A 19,812-nucleotide genomic window follows, 5' to 3' on the forward strand; every position below is an offset into this window, starting at 1 on the left:
ATGTATGTATTGATTGATCTTCAGGAATCTCACTCTAATTTTACCACTTAGAACCCTGACATTCTGTGGGTTACAATCTGTGGGCTACATGGAGCTGATTTTATTGTCTAGCCACCATTACTTTATCCACCTGGGTGAAAGTGATAAATAAATGCAAGTTCCTTGTTCTTGTCTGACCTAATTCTTCTCTTCCATGATCCATCATAGCTCATACCACTTCTTCCTCTGACAACTGCCTGAAAGGAACTTTCTCACTTCTTTGTATATGTCCATGTCTTTGAATTTTTGGGTTTGTTAACAGAAATGATCAAGTTCAAGTTCCTTCTTCTTGTCCAAAATAAAGCCTGACTGGTTCATTGGAAGAGGATTTGAGAAACATGTGAATTTTTAGGTTCAGAATCTCAGTGGGTCTAAGGTAATCAACTATAGTATGGTTTCCTTGGAGAAACACTGTCAGGAGTGAGATAGTAAATAATGCTATACACCCACTCAACATCAGGTCTCTGAGAGAATGTCTCTCTGAGGGAAGATGGGCTGTGTGTCCTTCCTCACACACATATGCTCTTCTGCTAACACTATATTTGTATTGTCCTCCTCTGGCAGAGGGAGACAAGTAGATGTGTGGCAGCCAGTGCCCACTGTGGGATCAGAGGGTGGTGTGCACCATGGCCTGGACTGCTCTCCTGCTCATGCTCCTCTTTCACTGCACAGGTATGGCTAGGACTCAAGAGGCTGCCCAGAAAAACACCCTCCTTGTTTATAGTATTGATGAGTTTAATCTGATTCTTGACTGAAGATAATACAAGTCTTTCATTGCAGGGTCCCTCTCCAGCCTGTGCTGACTCAGGAGTCCTTGGTCTCTGCATCTCTTGGAACAGCAGCCAGACTCACCTGCACCCTGAAGAGTGGTATCAGTGTTGGCAGCTACACAGGTACCAGCAGAAGACTGGCAACTCTCCCAAGTTTCTCCTTAGTTACCACACAAGTACACAGTTGGGATCTGGAGTTTCTGATCGCTTCTCTGGATCCAAAGACACCTCGGCCAATTCGGGACTCCTGCACATCTCTGGGCTGCAGCCTGAGGATGAGGCTGACTATTACTGTATGATTACATACGGTGGTGCTAATCACAGTGACACAGGCAGATGAGCAAGTGGTACAAAAACTTCATCTGTTTTGAAACTTAGATAATGACCCTGTTCCAATATAAAGCTATTTATATGCATATAGCAATTTTTTGGAAGCAATTTTTGCTTCAGAATGAACTACACAACATTTTACTACTTAACATAGTTGAACTGAAAACTTGTAATGAACGCTCAATAACAAAAGGAACTTGTGCAGAGATAAATGTTTTGCTCAGCTAATTAAAATTTAAAAACCACTCACATCCCACCACTGCTGCTATATAAAGTCTGCAACTACTGGCCCTGTTCCAGAGACTCAAACAAATCTCAAAAGAGATCACCTAGCATCGACACAAAAAAATGTCTCAAACATCCATTCCTGACTGAGAGTTCCAGTGTACTCTTGGGGGGAGGGGCGCTCCTGCCCAAACAAACCCTGGCAGTCACTCCCACACCCCAAAGCCACATTCCAGTTTAATTGAACTCCAAACAGACAGCCCACTTAAGAGCTCTTGAGTTTCTAGAGCACACAGCACCAAATTCATGTCTATATTCTACACCACTGATATGCCAGTAGAAGAAAGATGGGATGTAAAGTTGAAAACAACCAATCGGGTCTAACAAAAACATTAACAACGAAGGTTAACTTTGTAAAAACAGCTTAATAAAACCCTCAGACAAAGATTTCATGTCTCCATGGTGAGATATAACAATTTTCACAAATGATCTTCTAAAGAAACATTTTTTGATCATTCGGTTAGGGATAGCAAGCAATATGAAGTAAATTATTGTCTGCCTGTTATGGTCACAGTCTTGAAGGGTAGCTGGAAAACTGGAGACAATAGACAATAGACGGGAAGGGGATAATGGTTCTGAGATGGGTGTTTGAGTATTGAATGCCTGTACTCAGTCATCATGAACAAGCTTCTAAACTATGGCGATTAAGTACAATGTGGGGTCAGGGGTGGGGAAGAGTCAAACCAGAACCGATTGGGCTGGATTTTAAAAGGTTATTTACATTGCAGTTTAAGTCTGCACTACTCAAATCACCAGCAACATGATATACATAGAAATATTTTCACAGCACTTGGAATATGTTTTTGTAGGCATTTTCCAGAAAAATATTGAAAAATACTTATGAAATGCAGAAATCTTTGTTCTAAAAATTTTTCAAAGAGTTTTAATATGAGGAAGTCACCAGGGGACTTTGAGGCTTTTGACTTGATTTTTTGGTCTTGGTGAGGGGAGTGTTGTATTTTTTTTTTGGTGTGTGTGTGTGTGTGTGTGTGTGTGTGTGTGTGTGTGTGTGTGTGGCCACAACCTAAATGGTCATGCTTAGGAGGTATTCCAGGACTTGCAGTCAAGAATTAATCCTGACAGGTGTGGGGACATATGAGATGCCAGGGATAGAACCCAGGTCAGGTGAATTTAAGGCAAGGGCCTTACCCACTCTACTATCTGTCTCTCAAGCACCATGAAACTTTTGAAGTGAACAAGGCCTGCAGCAAATCCAGACTGAATTAGCCCCCGCCAAATTAAAGTTCTCTGGTCTGACCTAAAAGTGCCAATAAGTGCTTTATCCTAAGGGGCTAACCCTTTTCCCAACCATCCCACTTTGTCCCTCACAGCAGAGCTATCCTGCATTGAAGACACAGAATTGGGGAAGATATGTAGGGATCTTACACAATGGGGTGGCTGATTTAGCTCATTGGGTTATGTACTTTACCATTGGCCTTAAGTAGTGCCCATTTTCTCTTTAGTGTACAGTGAGCTAGAATTTTTGTATTAGGAAATTTCAAACTTCCTTTCATCAGGAATAACCTGAGATGTGAGATTATGTTTAAAATGTGGAATGAAGGGAGATAAAAATGGAGTGGTCACATCAACTACTAACGGAAAACTGAGGCTTCCACTTTCATTCCCACCTCTTAAAGAAAAAATTCTGACTGCAGTCAGGAAATGGAGCAATCAAATTGATCAAGCTACTTCCTGCTTGGGAGTATTTATAGGGTCCAGTGCATTTATTTAGAAACAACTTTGGTTTTACAAAAGTCATTTTAACATTTTTTCAATTTAACATAGCTGAACTTACAACTTTTAGTGAACTCTGAAAAATAATAAGATTGAGTGGAGATGGGCACTTTACTTGGCAAACCAAGTTTTAATGATGAAAACCAAATGGATTGGCTTTTATAAAACTATTTGCATAACAGCTATAACTGGTCTAGGTATCTTATTAGGACCATCGGCACCACCATGTAGGTAGAAAGCCCTCCACAGCACTTGGAATGTGTTTTGGTAGGTACTTAAGAGATTTTTCTTACACTACCGTTCACCAATCATCCCATAGGAGCATAGGCTCCTATTCTTAGTGATATTTGATTTTCTCTGTGTCACAGAATAAGGCATTCAGATATGAGAAACTGAGTGGATGCAAATCTAAAACAAATTTCCAGCAAAGAGATGATCTGGCCACTCATTTTCAGGCACTGAAGCTTCAGTTGTAAAATCAGGATAGAGGATTATGGAAGAGGGGAGCTGGATCTGAGGTGAAGGGTGAACATTGAGCCTGCTGCAGGAAAGTGGATGAATCATTTTTAGAGCTGACACCACACAGGATCCAAGTGCTCTTCAGATTCTGTAACTCTCAAATAGTTTCAAATCTCTTTTTTTTTTTTAATTTTTTTATTGAATCACCAAGTTGAGGGTTACATAGTTCTCAGGATTATGTCAGTTATATAATACTCAAACACCCTTCCCTTCACCAGTGCCCATCTTCCATCACCAACCCCCCAGTATATCTGCCGCCCCCTCCCACCTCCCCAGTCCCCACCCTTGTACGTGATAAGTTTCACTTCGTTTACGCTTATCTCGATTACATTCCATGTTTCAACACACAACTCACTACCGTTGCTGGGGTTTCCCCCCAAAAAGAAAAAGACAGTCCTATTGCCAAGGAGGCGTTTGATAGTTCTCCATTGCTAAGAATATAGAGATATTAAGTCCTGCTGTTTGTTACATAACTTTTCTTTTTCCCCCTTGCCCCGTGCCACCGAGTTCACGCCTGTTTAGTAATCGCCACGCTGTGTGACAAAGGGAAAATAAACCGAAGAGGATGGTTATTTCCCGTCATCAGCCGGCGTGGGGCTCTGGCTTAGTTGATAGTCTAGTAGAGTGTCTGCAAGCAGTTTCTGGAACCAAAAATCTTGCGCTGGTATCGGCTCTGGCTCGAGATTCCACCAGCGTCCCGCTGTTCCATGTACATAACTTTTCCCCTTATATCCCATTCCCACGCCACCAGGTCTGTTTGCTTAATGGACATCACACTATGTTTGACACCACGCCGCGTTTCTTCCCGAGATAGAAGGATATTTCTTCTCAGCCGGCTTGGGGATATAGCTTAGTTCAGTCTAGAGAGATGGCTACCACTTTGATTGCCTTCAATATTTCAACAAAAGACTTACTATTCTTGTTAGGATCTCCCACAAAAGTCCGACCCATTAAGAAGGAACCATTACATATTGCTGATACTAAGATGACATTAGGTCACGGGGCCGCGGCATCGGCCACGCGGTTTTGGGTTTCTGTATAAAGTCCAGGGGAAATTCTGCCTGAAATTCTATCACTACAATCTTTTACCCTTTTATGGTGCTCATAAGATGGGAAAACCTAGAGAAATACTGGCCCCCTCGCACGGGCGGAAGTGGGAAAGCTCCCTTGTCCTCCTCAGTCATACTGGGGCTGCGGGTGCGGAGAAGTGGGGAAGCCCACGTGGCTGCACTCTCTTTAAGTGTCCGATGTGGGCGGAAACTGGTACTTCCCCGCCCTCGATCTCCCGCCAGCCGAGCCGCGCATTTGGGTGCGTCTCTCCATTTTGTGCTCAGAGAAGTGGGGTGGAGGCTGTGCTGTGTTCAGGAGAAGTTGAAGGAGAGAGAGAGAGAGAAAAAAAAGAGAGAGAGAAACGCCGGGCCCCCGCACGGGGGGGGGGCCTGGCGGAAACACTCAAATCACATACAGCAGGTTGCTGGCAGGCTGCTGGTGTCCAAAGCAGCTCCCTCATCTTCCTTCGTCATACTCGGGCTGCGGGCGCGGCGAAGTGGGGAAGCCCTCGTGGCTGCACTCTCTTTAAGTGTCCGATGTTAAGGTAACTTTATCCATAAAAGCTACATAGAAAGACATGATATAATATCTATATTTTTATTTACAGGAAACAATGACAACATTGGGGTTCCTAAAAGAAGCTCCAAAGGTAAACCCTAAATTTGCTGGATTTGATTTACTCTCATGGTTCCAGGTCTAATTGTCTTATCCTGAAATAATGAACCTCTTGTTCGTTCCTTTGAGGACAAGGATGAGCATTCTTGTCAGGTCAGTGACTATAGTGTCCATACCACCAAGAGTTTCTGCTCCTGATGTATAGACTCAAATCTGCTATCTGTTCATTTCTGTACATTCCTCTATCTCTTCCTGTGTCCCCACGTGCTTCCTCTCCTGTCTTCCTCTAACACATTCTAAAAATAAAGAATGAGTTCAGTAGAAATATATAGTTGGTCACACACATAAATAACTACAATTTTATTTCTAGGGCTAAAATAGCTGCAACCATATGATGATGTGGATGAGATGGGGCGATAAGAAGTGAAGAAGTCCTTTCATGTCACCCAGGTATCTAGTTCCACTTTGTCCACACCTCATACGTGACGCTCTTTATGAGCCAGGACTTGCCTGTTGTTCCTGAGACCTAAAGCTTTAGGAAATTTATATTCATATTCATTTTCCTTAAATCATTTCAACTCTCTGGCTCATGCTTGCTGTGAAGAAACATTGTTATGCTTTGGTAATTTTGCGTTTAGAGTTTATAGTTACAAATTGTATTGTGATAAATAAACTAGTAGAGACTTATTCCTAGAAACCCTTGTTCTTCTTCAGGGTCAGTGTTTGCAGTATTTACTAGTACAGTGAGGCAAATCCAAAAGTTTTAAATAATAGGACATACCTTGTCAAGTGGTAGAGGAAAATGAAAATATAAGGGGGTGAAAAGGGAGATAGTTTAGGGGTCATTATGTGATTTGCTTTACAAGGCTGCTGTTGATCCCCAGTTTGATCTGTAGTCCCTACTAGGTTAGGTGTAACCCTGGGGGGTTGCCCTGCTGGCCCCCAACACTGTTGCACCAGAGCAGAGCAAAAGGGTCATAACATTGAACATTGGCCTCAATTGACAGAGTATCAGGATTGTGTAGACTGGGTCCTCTGAGCACTACTTTTGAGGCTCCCACCACACAAAATGGGCACCTTCCAGAATAATATTTTTGGCTTGGATGTGGGCCATACCCTGAGGTCTCAGGAGCTATTCTTCGTTCTGTTCTCAGGAGTAATGATAGTGGTTCTAGGGGACCACAGGCAGTACCAGAGATCAAATAAGATCAGCCACGTGCAAGCAAGCACTTTAGCTCTTTAAGTTTCTGCTGTCCATGAAATTCTGTATCATTCCTTCATCTGAGCAATAATATCATTTGCCAGTCGAATAGCCCAAAACAGGAATAAGCCCCATTCTGAGACTGCTCAATGCACTTCCTAAATTTCTTTTTGTTGGGAATGTGAGTTTTCAAATCTAGATATTCTTCCAAATGTTCTTGTACTTATGTGGGGGGGGCAGTGGTTTATAAAATTATCCTCTCCAAAGAGCATAGATTCTGGACATTGCCTGGGTTTATCCCCAGCAGAACTTCCCTAACACTATCCGTAACACTGTCTCTGCAGTCATTTCAATAATAGTCCTTTGAAATCTTACCAGATTGCATCAATTCTAAAGCTGCAATCCCAGGTTTTTAGAGGTGTTGAGGACATTGACTACCAAGTCTGAAGAAAGTACTAGGGAGGTCCAACAGGTAGACATGGGTCTAATGCCAGTATCTTGATGGAAAAATCACACATAGAAATACATCTGGTGAGGCAAAAGAAGAACTCGAATCAACCTTGCTTCTAGTTAAAAATTGCAATCTTTAAACATCTCAGATCCATAATCATAGCTTTCATAGCATACATTAATTACCACAAGACCAAACACAACTCACCACATTTTCAGTTTCTCCTACCTACTAAGACATCCTCTGCTCTTTTTCCATTCTCCAATGACATCAATTTCAGACTTCTAGTCCTTTTGAAAGCCTATGTTGTATGTCATCATTTTTAGTTGTAAATTTATGGAGGAGGAGAGGTTGGTGTCTATAATATCTGCCATCTATCTTGACTCTCCGTATACCCAATGGTTAAATTTCTACAAACTTCTGAATCTAGAGTAATATAAGTGTAGTTCAATGCAACCAGAGACCAAAGAGAAATTTTTATTTGTATAATAAAAATAAATACAAACTAAAGATTTGTAAATAAATAAGAGTCCAGTTCCATGAATTAAAACTACAAAAGACAGCTGCTAAACTGAAACAGGCTTAACTAAGAAGATTAGGGACTGGCATGAAAAAAACGACAAAATGCTACTCCAAGAAATACAGGAGAACATGAGGAAATGGAGACACATCCCCTACACATGGACTGGGAGAATTAACATTGTCAAAACTACAATATTTTCCAGGCATGGCATAGATTTAATACCATCCCTATTAGAATACCCATAGTATTTTTTTTCAAAGAAATAAACCAAACACTCCTGAAATTCATATGGAACAGTATAACCCTATAAATAGAGAAAGAAATCTTTGGAAAAATGAATGAGGAAGGTATCAACGTCCCCCAATTCAAACTGTAATACAAAGCAGAATTAATTAAAACATCATAGTATTGGAATAAAGACAGACCTGCAGACCAATGGAATAGAGATGAATATCCTGACACGGGTCCTCAAATACATGATTATTTAATATTTGATAAGGGAACAAGAAATATGAAGTGGAGCAAGGAAAGCCTATTCAACAAGTGTGCTGGAAAAACGGGGCAGTTACATGTAAAACATGAACTTAGACCTCTTTCTAACCATGCAAAAAAGTCATATTAAAATGAATTAAATATCTCAACATAAGACCTAAATCCATAAGACACATGGAAGAAAATGTAGGCAAAAACATCCATGACATTGAAGTGAAAGGCACTTCAAAGAGGGTATACCGGAGATATTGGTGGTGAAGAATGTGCACTGGTGGAGGAATGGGTGTTTGATCATTATGTGATTGTAATCCAAACATGAAAGCTAGTAACTGTCTCATGGTGATTGAATAAAATTTTTTAAAAAAAAGATAAAATACCACTGACTAAGCTAGTAGAAACAAAGAGAAACATATGGTACTATAGGAAGCTAAGAAACTTCTGTGCCTCCAAAGAAACAGTGACCATGATACACAGATAGCCCACAAATAGGGGAAAATTATTTATCCAGTACCCATCTGATAATGGATTAATGTCCAAGCTGTATAAGATACAAATCGATCTTTACAAGGAAAAAACATCCACGCCCATCAAAAATGGGGAGAAGAAATGAAAAGAAACTTCCTCAGAGAAGAAATACAATTGGACAAAAGACACATGAAAAAATGCTCTATATTGCTAATCATCAGGGAGATGCAGATCCAAACAATGATGAGATATCACCTCACACACAGAGGCTGGAATACATCAAAAATAAACACTGGCACAGATGCAGGAGAATGTATACTCTTCTTCATTGTTGTTGGGAGTGCCGGACTGCTGTAGCCTTGGAGGAAAATAATATGGATATTCCTCATATAACTATAAATTGAGCAGCCATTTGACTCAGCGCTATTACTTCTAGTAATATACCCTGGGGGACTAAAACCACACAGCAGAAACCCAACTGCACTCCTATGTTCCTTGCAGCACTATTCACAATAGCCAGAATCTGTAAAAAACCTGAGTGCCTGACAACAGAAAAATGGATAAAAAACTATGGCACATCTACACAATAGAATACTGCACAGCTATTAGGAAAAATGAAGATATGAAATTTGCTTATAAACTGATGGATATGGAGAGTCTTATGCTAAATGAAATAAATCAGAAAGAGAGAGATAGATGTAGAATGACTGCGTTCATTTTGGGGATGAAGTTAATAACAAAGGCCAGAGAAGACTGGGACCAGGAGTACTAATCAATGATTCAATGATTGGTAGCTTGTCACAACAGTGTTTGGGCAGCAAAGAGCAGTTAGGATAGAGAAGAGACCAGTGTAACAATAAACAATAGTAGTTGGAAATGAACATTTTGGACAGGAACTGGGTTTTGAAATTAGGTAAAGGAATATACCTGATAATGTTTCAGTATCTGTATTGCTAACCATAAAACCCACATGGGGGGAGAGAGAGAGAGAGAGAAAGAGAGAGAGAGAGGGAGAGTGAGAGAGAGGGAGAGAGAAAATTCCTTCCATAGAGACCGGTAGGGTGGGATATGAGGGAGCTGGAGGGAAACTGGGGACATCCATAGTGGTCAATGCACACTGGTGAGAGAAGGGTGTTGCAACAATGTGAAAGAATTTCATAATTGTTTATCTCACGTGATTCATGAAGAACTTTAAAATTGTTTATCTCATTCGATTCAATTAAAAAATTAAAAATAAATTATAGAGGGGCAGAGAGATAGTACAGAGGGCAAGGCACTTGCTTTGCATGCCACCAATCTGGATTCAATCTCCAACATCCAATATTATCCCTTCAGCACTTCCAGGAGTGATTCCCTGAGTGCAGAAAAGGAGTAATCTCTGAGCACTGCTGGATGTGGCTCAAAAACAAAACAGCAATAGAGATACAGTACTTGAGTGGTGGCTGTTGTGTAGTGACATATACTCTGAAGAACACAAAACTATAAATCTAATAGCATAGACACACTTGTGTAATCTAAAGCTATCTCAGTGAAAAGGAAACTTTAAAAAGTGAGGTTAGATCTTAGACCACGTCATCCAGTACATCAAAGGTTCTTCCATATCAGATAGAGATTCTGTCTGTAAACCTCCCTCAGTGCAATCCCTTGCATTTGAGTCAGAAGAAACTGCCATCAAGAACACATAAGCACTCCCTGTCCCTTTTAAGAAGTGTCTTCTGGGTGAAACCAATTTAAAAGTATCACTCCTCATCCAGAGTTTGAGAGAAATCTCAATTTGACAAACAAAAGGCAGATAAACATATCAATACTAAGAGATCTACTTAGGTGTTGAAATTCTGTGACAAATGATGTTTTTATTGTTTCTCTGGTTCACAGGTGCTCAGGCTTACTCCAGTCTCTGTGCTCTTGGTTCACTCCTGAGGGTGCTCAGGGAACCATATGTGGTGCTAGTGATGAAACTAGGGTTGTTCACATATAAGGCAAACCCCTTAATCCCTATACTAGCTCTCAGGCATAAGTGGAAAAATTTTAAAGCAGCAAACATAATATCACTTCAATGAACAATTATGGGTATTTTGTAAAATAAATGAACAAGGATAAAATACAAAAAATGTAGTAATAACAATACAAACAAAAGGCACATATATATGTATATGCATACATATTACATATTACAGTTGAGGAATCAAAACAGTACAGGAACTCAGAGAAGTAAACAGATGAACTTGATGTTAAAGAGTAGTTTGTTTAACAAAACTAAGAAATATGATATCAACAAAAATTATCAGAGACAAAGAAAAAATAATGGGTGTCATTTAGCATGGTAAATAAGGTGAACCATTAAAACTTGTTTCAAAGATAATGGGCCTGAGCAATATAGTGGGCAAGCTACCTGCCTTGCATGCAGCTGACATGGGCTTTATCAGCAGCACCTAACCCATATTTGATCCCTCGAGCCCCGCCAGAGCTGGGAGTAAGCTTAGAGCACCACTGGGAATGGCCCCCAAAGCAAGTCAAAACAAAAATAAAATAAAATTATTTTAAAAGTAAATACTGGATTGAAAAGTGCCTTTTGACATGAAAAACTATCACCACTGTTAATTTATTTATCCATTTTTTAGTTTGGAGGCCACACCAGCAGTGCTCAGGGATTCCTTCTGACTCTGGACTCAGAGATCACTCCTAGCTGTGCACAAGGGAACCATATGGCATGCTGGGGGTTGAACCCAGGTCTGCTGCATGCAAGGCAAGCACCCACCTGCTCTCCTATCACTATGGCCTGCCACAGTTAATTATTATCAAGAGAATATCTCCAGGGGGTCTATGAATAAGGTTGAGGAGAACAAATCCTGCTGCCAATTCAGGCTGACTGTGCCCAAATTGCACACATACCCACTGGCTTGAATTAGAGGTCACCACAGGTGCTTCCTCCCAGAGGACTCACTCTGCCACCTCATGCATCACAGCAAAACTGGGTCAGAATTAAAGATGTAGAACTGGGGGGAGGGAGCATACTAAAGGACTCCAATTTGCAACAAGTGCATCCAAACACAAATCCTTACCCCAGGGTGTTGAGAAAGATAAAAGAGGCAGCAGAATAGTTCAATGTTAGTTATCAGGTCCAAATATCCAAAGAAACTCACAATTGTTAGAAAAGGCAAACAATAAACATCAATACATTGTTCATTTAGGTACTGACATCACAAGGCGAATTTTTAAACATTTTAGGCACCTTGACTTACAATACTGCTAATGATAGGGACTCATGCATACAATATTATACCACCACACACTCGAGCCACCATCTCTACCTGCATCAGGGTAAGTTCAATACTCTAGTCCAGACTTCAACTTCTGTTACCTTCAGTCACATGGAAAATATTTTCAATGCATCAATCATGGTGTCTGTCTGATAAGTAATTATAGACTCTTTAAGAAGAAAAAGCCAAATGTCATAAGCTACGACAATAAATTACCAACCGGGAATTTTAAATCTTTAAAATTGCAAAAGATTATATATTTATATATATGTATATATATATATACATATATATATATATAAAACTGTCACTGTCACTGTGTCACTGTTATCCCCTTGCTCACCGATTTGCTCAAGCGGGCACCAGTAACAGCACCATGTGAGACTTGTTGTTACTGTTTTTGGCAAATCAAATACACTATTGGTAGCTTGCCAGGCTCTGCCGTGCGTATAAGATAATCTCCGTAGCTTGTCAGGCCCTCCGAGAGGGGCGGAGGAATCGAACTTGGGTCGATTGCATGAAAGGCGAACACTCTAATGCTGTGCTAATTAAAAAGTATATATTTTTAAAAAGCATATAATTTATATACTAACAATTCAGTTATCACTAATATATTTATAATTTCCTTTTTAGGTTGTTAATAATTATTTCCATGTACAAATATACAAAATTTTTTTTGAAATAGCTCAACAAAGGGTAACTCCAACCTTGAAAAGAAAGCATAATAGATTTTGAGCACAGAAGAAAACATGCAGAATGTTTTTGACAAGTCTCAAAAATATCAACGGATTATCTTTGTATCGGGGAAATAAGAGGAAAATATAGAACAAAAATATAGGACACTCTTTGCTGGAAGATTATTTGCTCTACAGAATTCCCACCATCAGATTTATCTTGAAATTGTCACTAGGTGGTGCTGTTCCTCTTCTCTAAGTTGACCAGGGCTTTAACAAATTCAGGTGGTTGTAAATCAGTTGACCCTGCACCCATACACACGGAGCGAAGTGGATGTTATATCTGGTGCTTTCTCCCAAAAGGCAAAACTCCAAGAGAAATACCATCCACTGTCTCAGCAGGAAGCTCAGGCTGGGGCCAACAACCCAAAATTGGATTGTGGTGGTGATGATGGTCTATGTTTCCTAACTTCAAACACACGATTTTTACCCAGGTTGCTTCAAGAAAAGATAAAAGAGACACTAGAGATACCAGCACCAGATTTGGGCCAGGGAATCTTTGCAACCTTCATCGTGGTCCGAACTACTGCTCTTTGCCTTGCTCACTTGTTTCCCACATCCATGGATTTTTCAGAATTCAGAGTTGGAAGTAATGGACCTGCCTTGGTTCCTAATCACGAACTGGTGCTTGTTCCTTATCTCTAAGTGTTTTTTTTGTTTCAAGGTCCAGTTCTCAGGCTAAGTCCTAACTGACCATGATACCAGGAAGAACAACCACTCTTGTCTCTGGGTCAGTCAGGGATGATTACAAACCACTACTAGTGGAGAAGAAGCACGGCCAGTACCACAGGGCACTGACTTCTGACTTAATCAATAAACACTCCTTGCCTCTGCCTGCTCCTTTGGCTCCCTCCTTGAGGGCAAAACTGTTTCACTTGGGATGCCCCAGAGGGGGGCGGGTGAGACCCCTCCACACCCCAAATACCCAGCCTTGGCAGCCAAAAACCTCCAGAATCCAGCCTCCACCATGCTCATGCCACTCTCCACAGCTCAGGCCTAGCCTCACCCATGAGTGAGTGTATTCCTGTACTGCACAGTACTTCAAACCAGACACCCTAGCCATACTCCAAGATTACCGCACCACACTTGATGGGGTTCAAAATAGGAGCAAACCAATCTTAAAGGGAAATATACAGTTTTTACAGATATATTTATAAAAATCACACAAAGCTCAAACTTTAACGACATGCTAATGATCCCTTGTAGAAGGCCTAAATGATCCTTTAGTAGAAATACAACAATCTCTACACTCTTTCCTCTAAGGATACTTTTTTTGTAGCAGTTTCAGCGGTGTTTCATAACAAATAATACAAAATATATAATTTCAGTTCTGCTTTTGGGCAGAGATTTGGGTTCGGGATGGAGAATGTGAAATATGGTGGTAGGAAGATGTAATGGTGCTGGGATTTGTGTTTGAATATTAAATTGATCAAATATTATGAACTACTTTATAAAGCAAAAAAGTTAAAAAAAATTAAAAAGACTTCTGCCACCAGCGCCTGCCCAACTACCCTATGCTCTTCTCAACAGGTCTGTGTACCCAGGCATTTGCATCTGGCCTGGCTGAGGGTGTGGTCGCCACTGTAGGGGACGTGGCCTCCTCAAAGGTGGGCATGGCCTTCTGTGGGGCCTCAGTTGTACTTCCCATTCCCAGCACTCTCGACTCACATCCCCAATTCTGTGGAATTTATTACCCAATTCTGTGGAAAACGTCCTGGCTGCCTCAACCACAAAACGACAATAATCCACTGGCCTACTCCAATTCCACCAAAATACCAGTGTACACAAGAAGTTGTACAAAGCCCAATTAAAAAAACCACCTCCTCTAATGCTTCACAACACGCATATCATAAGTCACAGAATAATGTCTGAGAGGAAGGATGTACTCTAGAAGGGGAGAAGGTTGACTACCGTCCACCGAGCTTATTCAGAATCCTTTCCCACAATAAGAGGGAACAATACTAGTGAACTTAAAGGTGTTATCTCTACACAACGACAACAGCATGAAGAAACAGCACAAATCTCCACTATGAGGAGAGGATGAAGAAAAGAGTCCTGAATTCTGAACAGGGATTACTCACAAATACGATCTCTCCGACAAAAAATTCTGAGATAAAATGCTGTGGATGTTCAAAGAACTCAAAGATTCAATGGAGCAGACATACAGAAAATTAAAGGAAGAAATAAAAGAAACCATGAAATGGATAGCCGAGAATATACAGGAAGAACTGAGAGCAGAAATAAGAAAGCTGCAAAAAGAAATGTCACAAATAAAGGATTTGGTAAATGAAATTAAAAACTCAGTGGGTGCCCTCAACAGTAGAATGTCTACAGCTGAAGAACCTTGAAAAGGAATAGCAGAAATCGTACTGGCAACAACAAACAATGGGAAGAGACCTCAAAATAGCTCTAAGGCTAATCAGAGACCAAGGGGATGACCCAAGAGGAACAACAGTAGAATCAACAGAGTGCCAGAAGGGCAGGGAGGCAACTTCAGTGAAAAAGCCACAGTTAAAGAAACCATTGCTGAAAAGTTCCCAGAGATAGAGAATTAGGCGTCCAGATCCAAGGAGCCTGAAAGATGCCAGCTTAAAAAAAACCTAATAAAAACACTCCTAGGCATATCATAGTCAGAATGATGGATGCCATGGATAGAGACACAATATTGCAGGCAGCAAGGTCAAAGAAGGAAATCACATACAAAGGAGCACCCCTTAGATTTACAGCAGACCTATCAGAGGAAACCCGCCAAGCCCGAAGACAGTGGTGGAATATAGTGAAAAAAACTCAATGAGATGAATACTTCATCAAGAATACTTTATCCAGCTAAACTCTCATTCAAGCTTGATGGAACGATACACTATTTCCTGGATAAACAACAGTTCAGGAACTTCATAGACTCAAAACCAAACGTAAAAGAAGGACTAATAGGGCTCTTGTAAGACAAGAAGGAAAACACCCATAAGCACAACAAACCCTTAAAGAAAGATGGCACAAAACCTCATAACAATAATCTCTCTCAATGTCAATGGGTCTAAATGCACCAATCCAGAGACACAGAGTGGCAAAATGGACTCAGAAACTAAACCCAACATTCTTCTGCCTACAAGAAACACACCTGAACAGTCAAAGCAAACACAGACTCAAAGTCAAAGGATGGAAAACAATCCTGCAAGCACAAAACTCCCTCAAAAAAGCTGGAGTGGCCAGACTAGTATCCGTCAACATAGATTTCAGGTTGAAAAAGATTAGAAAGGACAGCAAAGGTAATTTTCTATTTATCAAGGGAAATGTAAAAAAGGAAGAAATCACACTCTTCAAGGTATACTGACCTAACAGAGTAGAATATCCCTACAAACAACCCCAAATGTATGATCATCTAATCTTTGATAAGGGAGTAAAAAATGTGACGTGGAGCAAGGAGAGCCTCGTTAACAAATGGTGCTGGCATAACTGGACAACCACGTGCAAAGCAATGGGCTTAGACAGGGACCTACACTGCAAAACAATGGGCTTAGACAGGGACCTAACACCGTGCACAAAAGTCAGATCAAAATGGATTAAAGACCTCAACATCAGACAACAATCCATAAGGTACAATGAAGACAAGGACGGCAAAACTCTCCACAATATTGAAGCTAAAGGTATCTTCTAAGATGATACGCAACTGATCAACCAAGTGGAAGCAGAGATAAACAAATGGGACTATATTAAACTAAGAAGAATCTGCAACTGCAAAAGGTAAGTGACCAGAATACAAAGACAATCTATAGAATGGGAAAGGATATTCACCCAATACCCATGTGATTGGGGGTTAATATCAAGGGTATATAAGTCACTGGTTGAACTCTACAAGAAGAAACCATCCAACGCCATCAGAAAATGGGGTGGAGAAATGAACAGAAACTTTCTCAAGGAAAATATATGAATGGCAAAACGGCACAAGAAAAAATACTCTTCATCACTAATCATCAGGGAGATGCAGATCAAAACAACTGATATCACCTCACACAACAGAGACTGGCACACATCCAAAAGAACAAAAGTAACCGGTGTTGGAGAAGATGTGGGGAGAAAGGGACCCTTCTACACTGCTGGTGTGAATGCCGACTGGTTCACCCCTTTTGGAAAATAATATGGACTCTTCTCAAAAAATCAGAAATTGAGCTTCCATTTGACCCAGCAATAACAGTTCTGGAAATATATCGCAGAGAGGCAAAATAGCATAGTCGAAAAGGAATCTGCACTTATATGTTCATTATGTTCATTATAAGTGCAATAAGTGCACTGTTTGCAATAGTCAGAATCTAGAAAAAATCCAAGTACCTGATAACAGATGACTGGTTAAAGAAACTTTGTTTCATCTACACGATGGAATACTATGCAGCTGTCAGAAAAGATGAAGTCATGAATTTTGCATATAAGTGGATCAACATGGAAAGTATCATGCTAAGCGAAATGAGTCAGACAGAGAGAGAGACACAGAATGATAGCACTCATCTGTGGAATATAAAATAACAGACTGGGAGACTAACACCCACAAATAGTAGAAAATATACCAGGAGGTTGTCTTCATGGCTTGGAAGCTGGCCTCAAATGCTGGGGGGAAAAGGCAGCTCAGATAGAGAAGAGAACACCAAGTAAAGTGTTTGGAAGACCCGGTCGGGTTGGGAGGTGTGTGCTGAAAGTGGACTATAGATTGAACATGATGGCCACTCAATATCTCTATTGCAAACCATAACACCCAAAAGAAGAGAGAGAACAAAAGGGAATACCCTGCCACAGAGGTGGGGTAGTGTAGGGGAGATGGGATGGGACGGGAGGGATACTGGGATCATTGGTGGTGAGAATGGGCACTGGTGAAGTGATGGGTACTAGAGCATTGTATGACTGAAACACAAGCATGAAAATATGTAAATCTGTAACTATACATTCAAAGTGATTCACTAATAAAAATAGTAAATTATTTAAAACATAAAATAAAGTAAAATTTGCATAGAACCATAATACCCAAAGGAATTATGGGAGTAAAGGGAAAACTAATGAAATGCACTTCATTCCCTGCTTTAAACTACAATTTAAAGCTAGGTTTTACATGTTTATATTTCAATATCTTTCATAAGTATTTATTTTATTATCTAATTGATGTACTCTTCACACTTCAAATTATTCTGCCTATCTACACAATCAGCATTCTGATTAAGAAATACATTTTTCTGTAACTAAAATAGCTAATTGGATTTAATCTGTCTAGTGATGACTTGAGAATCAAGCACAGATGATAAGAAAGTAACCATGCATTTGTTATTAATCAGATTAACGATTTTAATTTAAAAACATTAATTTGAAAATCAGAGAGTTAGTACAGAGGTAAAAGGGCTTGCTTCACACATGATCGAACTGGTTCAATCCCTGGCACCATATATGATCTTACAGCACTGCCAGGAGCAATATCTGAGTATAGAGACAGAAGCAAGCCCTGAGCACCACTGGATGTGGTCCAAAAACTAAGAGCACAAGTCAAATTACATTATTTTTCAACATGACAAAACCAACGTGAGGTTAATGATGGCTAACTTTGACCATCCCATTGCCTTTGCTAAATTGGAAGTCCCCTCTAACTTGTTTCATCTTCTCCAGAGATTATTATTGGAACAAGAGATTACGGTGCCTCCACAATTCACATCAGCAGGGTGTTATGCCATTTGTTTTTCTGAAGATAGGAATGATTTTTCACCTTTCTTATGTCTGCTGTTAAAATAAATGCCATAATTTAATGATGAAACATTTAAACCATTGTCTCAAAATCTGCTGTACATTGAAGCTGGTCCGTGTAATCCTGGCTTGTTATCAGGATTACAAGGGAGATATCAGTCCAAATCAGGCAGTGAAACTTGGGGTGTTCCACCTACACTCTCATTCTCCATCATTGCTTCTGAACAAGGCTCAGAATTATGTCCAGGGGAAACCATGTCTCTTCACACCCCATAAATGGTCTCTGCGATTTCCTAAGGACAAGCACGGTAGGAAGACTTGCTACCCATTCAAGAAGGAGGAGGTTAGAGTGCTCAAAAGAATGCATTACCACTGGAGACTCGATGACTGGGGTGAAGGGGAGTGGGGGCAAGGTAAGATTTTGCACAGCCAAAAACTTCTAGAGAATAAATACAGTATCAATGTCCCCGGGGATGGTGGAAACTGATGCGGGACGGTCTCTCAGTGTATTAATCATTGTGCTGCCTCTTCTTTGTGTGAGGTTGCATCTTCTAACTGTCGAAATTTCCTCCAGGGGGCATCATGGTAACACTGAGCAGGTGGAGAATGAGAACCCTTATTTGCATGAAGCCCTGTGCCCTCTGATGTGTTGAAATGCATGAAAAGGCCCCAGGGCTCCACACACCAACTCAGGAGGCTGAGGAGGTCACATCCTGTGAGTTTCCCACCATGGCCTGGATGATTCTTCTGCTCAGTCTCCTCTCCTATGAGTCAGGTTAGAAGAAAGGACTCTGCATCCTGGTGGGGAGAAGGGGAGGTGGCCATGTGGCAGGGATGCAGGACAACCATCATCTTATGTGATTGTCTCTCTCCTGTCATTTGCAGGGGTGGATTCCCAGACAGTGGTGATCCAGGAGCCGTCACTTTCTGTATTGCCAGGAGAGACTGCCACCATCACTTGTGGCCTCAGCACAGGGTCAGTCTCTACAAGTAACTACCCAAATTGGTACCAGCAGATACCAGGCCATGCTCCCCGTGGTATTATAGATAGCACAAATAACCGACCCTCTGGGATCCCTGATCGCTTCTCTGGATCCATCTCTGGGAACAAAGCTGTCCTCACCATCACGAGGGCTCTTACAGAGGATGAAGCTGAGTATTATTGTTTTCTGTACCTGAGCAGTGGCACTTACACAGTGATGTGAAACCAGGGAGAAGTGCAACCAAAATCTTCAGATGTTCACAAGGTCTCATCATTTAATGGAGGAAAGAGAAAAGACAAAATGCAAACACACAGGGAAGTGGAGGCAGCTAGATCTTAATGGGGTGTTCATCAATATGCTTCATTTATTCTCTTCAAGGTGTGTCCATTTTTCTAAGGTGACTCCTAAGCCTGTTCGCTCTCTCCTCTCCTTCCTATAATGATGGTGAGAAAGAACAACTTCAAACTATGTAACCCACAGTGAGACTCAGGGAACAACCAACTTACTAAAAGTCTTCTAATTCAAACAGTACTGTCATATTGATTTTTATTAACTACACAGGCAGGTGAAATTAGTATTTCCTTTAGCATTGAAATGGGAATGTTACTGGAAATTTAATGGAAATTTCAGCTAACTCAGCCTCCTG

The 19,812-nt window shown here is 40.7% G+C and overlaps 1 protein-coding gene across 1 annotated transcript in view; it reads left to right on the forward strand.

Moving 5' to 3' along the window:
- Positions 1 to 665: 665 nt before the first annotated feature.
- The window catches only part of LOC129407054 (uncharacterized), a gene marked incomplete at its 3' end in the record, with an annotated part of 36,381 nt that continues 17,234 nt past the window's right edge, over positions 666 to 19,812 (forward strand). Inside the window, 4 exon segments of the mRNA XM_055147159.1 lie at positions 666 to 711; positions 797 to 1,102; positions 13,999 to 14,075; positions 18,482 to 18,596. Of these exon segments, the coding sequence (XP_055003134.1) occupies positions 666 to 711; positions 797 to 1,102; positions 13,999 to 14,075; positions 18,482 to 18,596 (544 nt within the window).

This window comes from Sorex araneus, chromosome 9 (assembly GCF_027595985.1).
Source record: "Sorex araneus isolate mSorAra2 chromosome 9, mSorAra2.pri, whole genome shotgun sequence".
In the NCBI taxonomy this organism is placed as follows: Eukaryota; Metazoa; Chordata; class Mammalia; order Eulipotyphla; family Soricidae; genus Sorex; species Sorex araneus.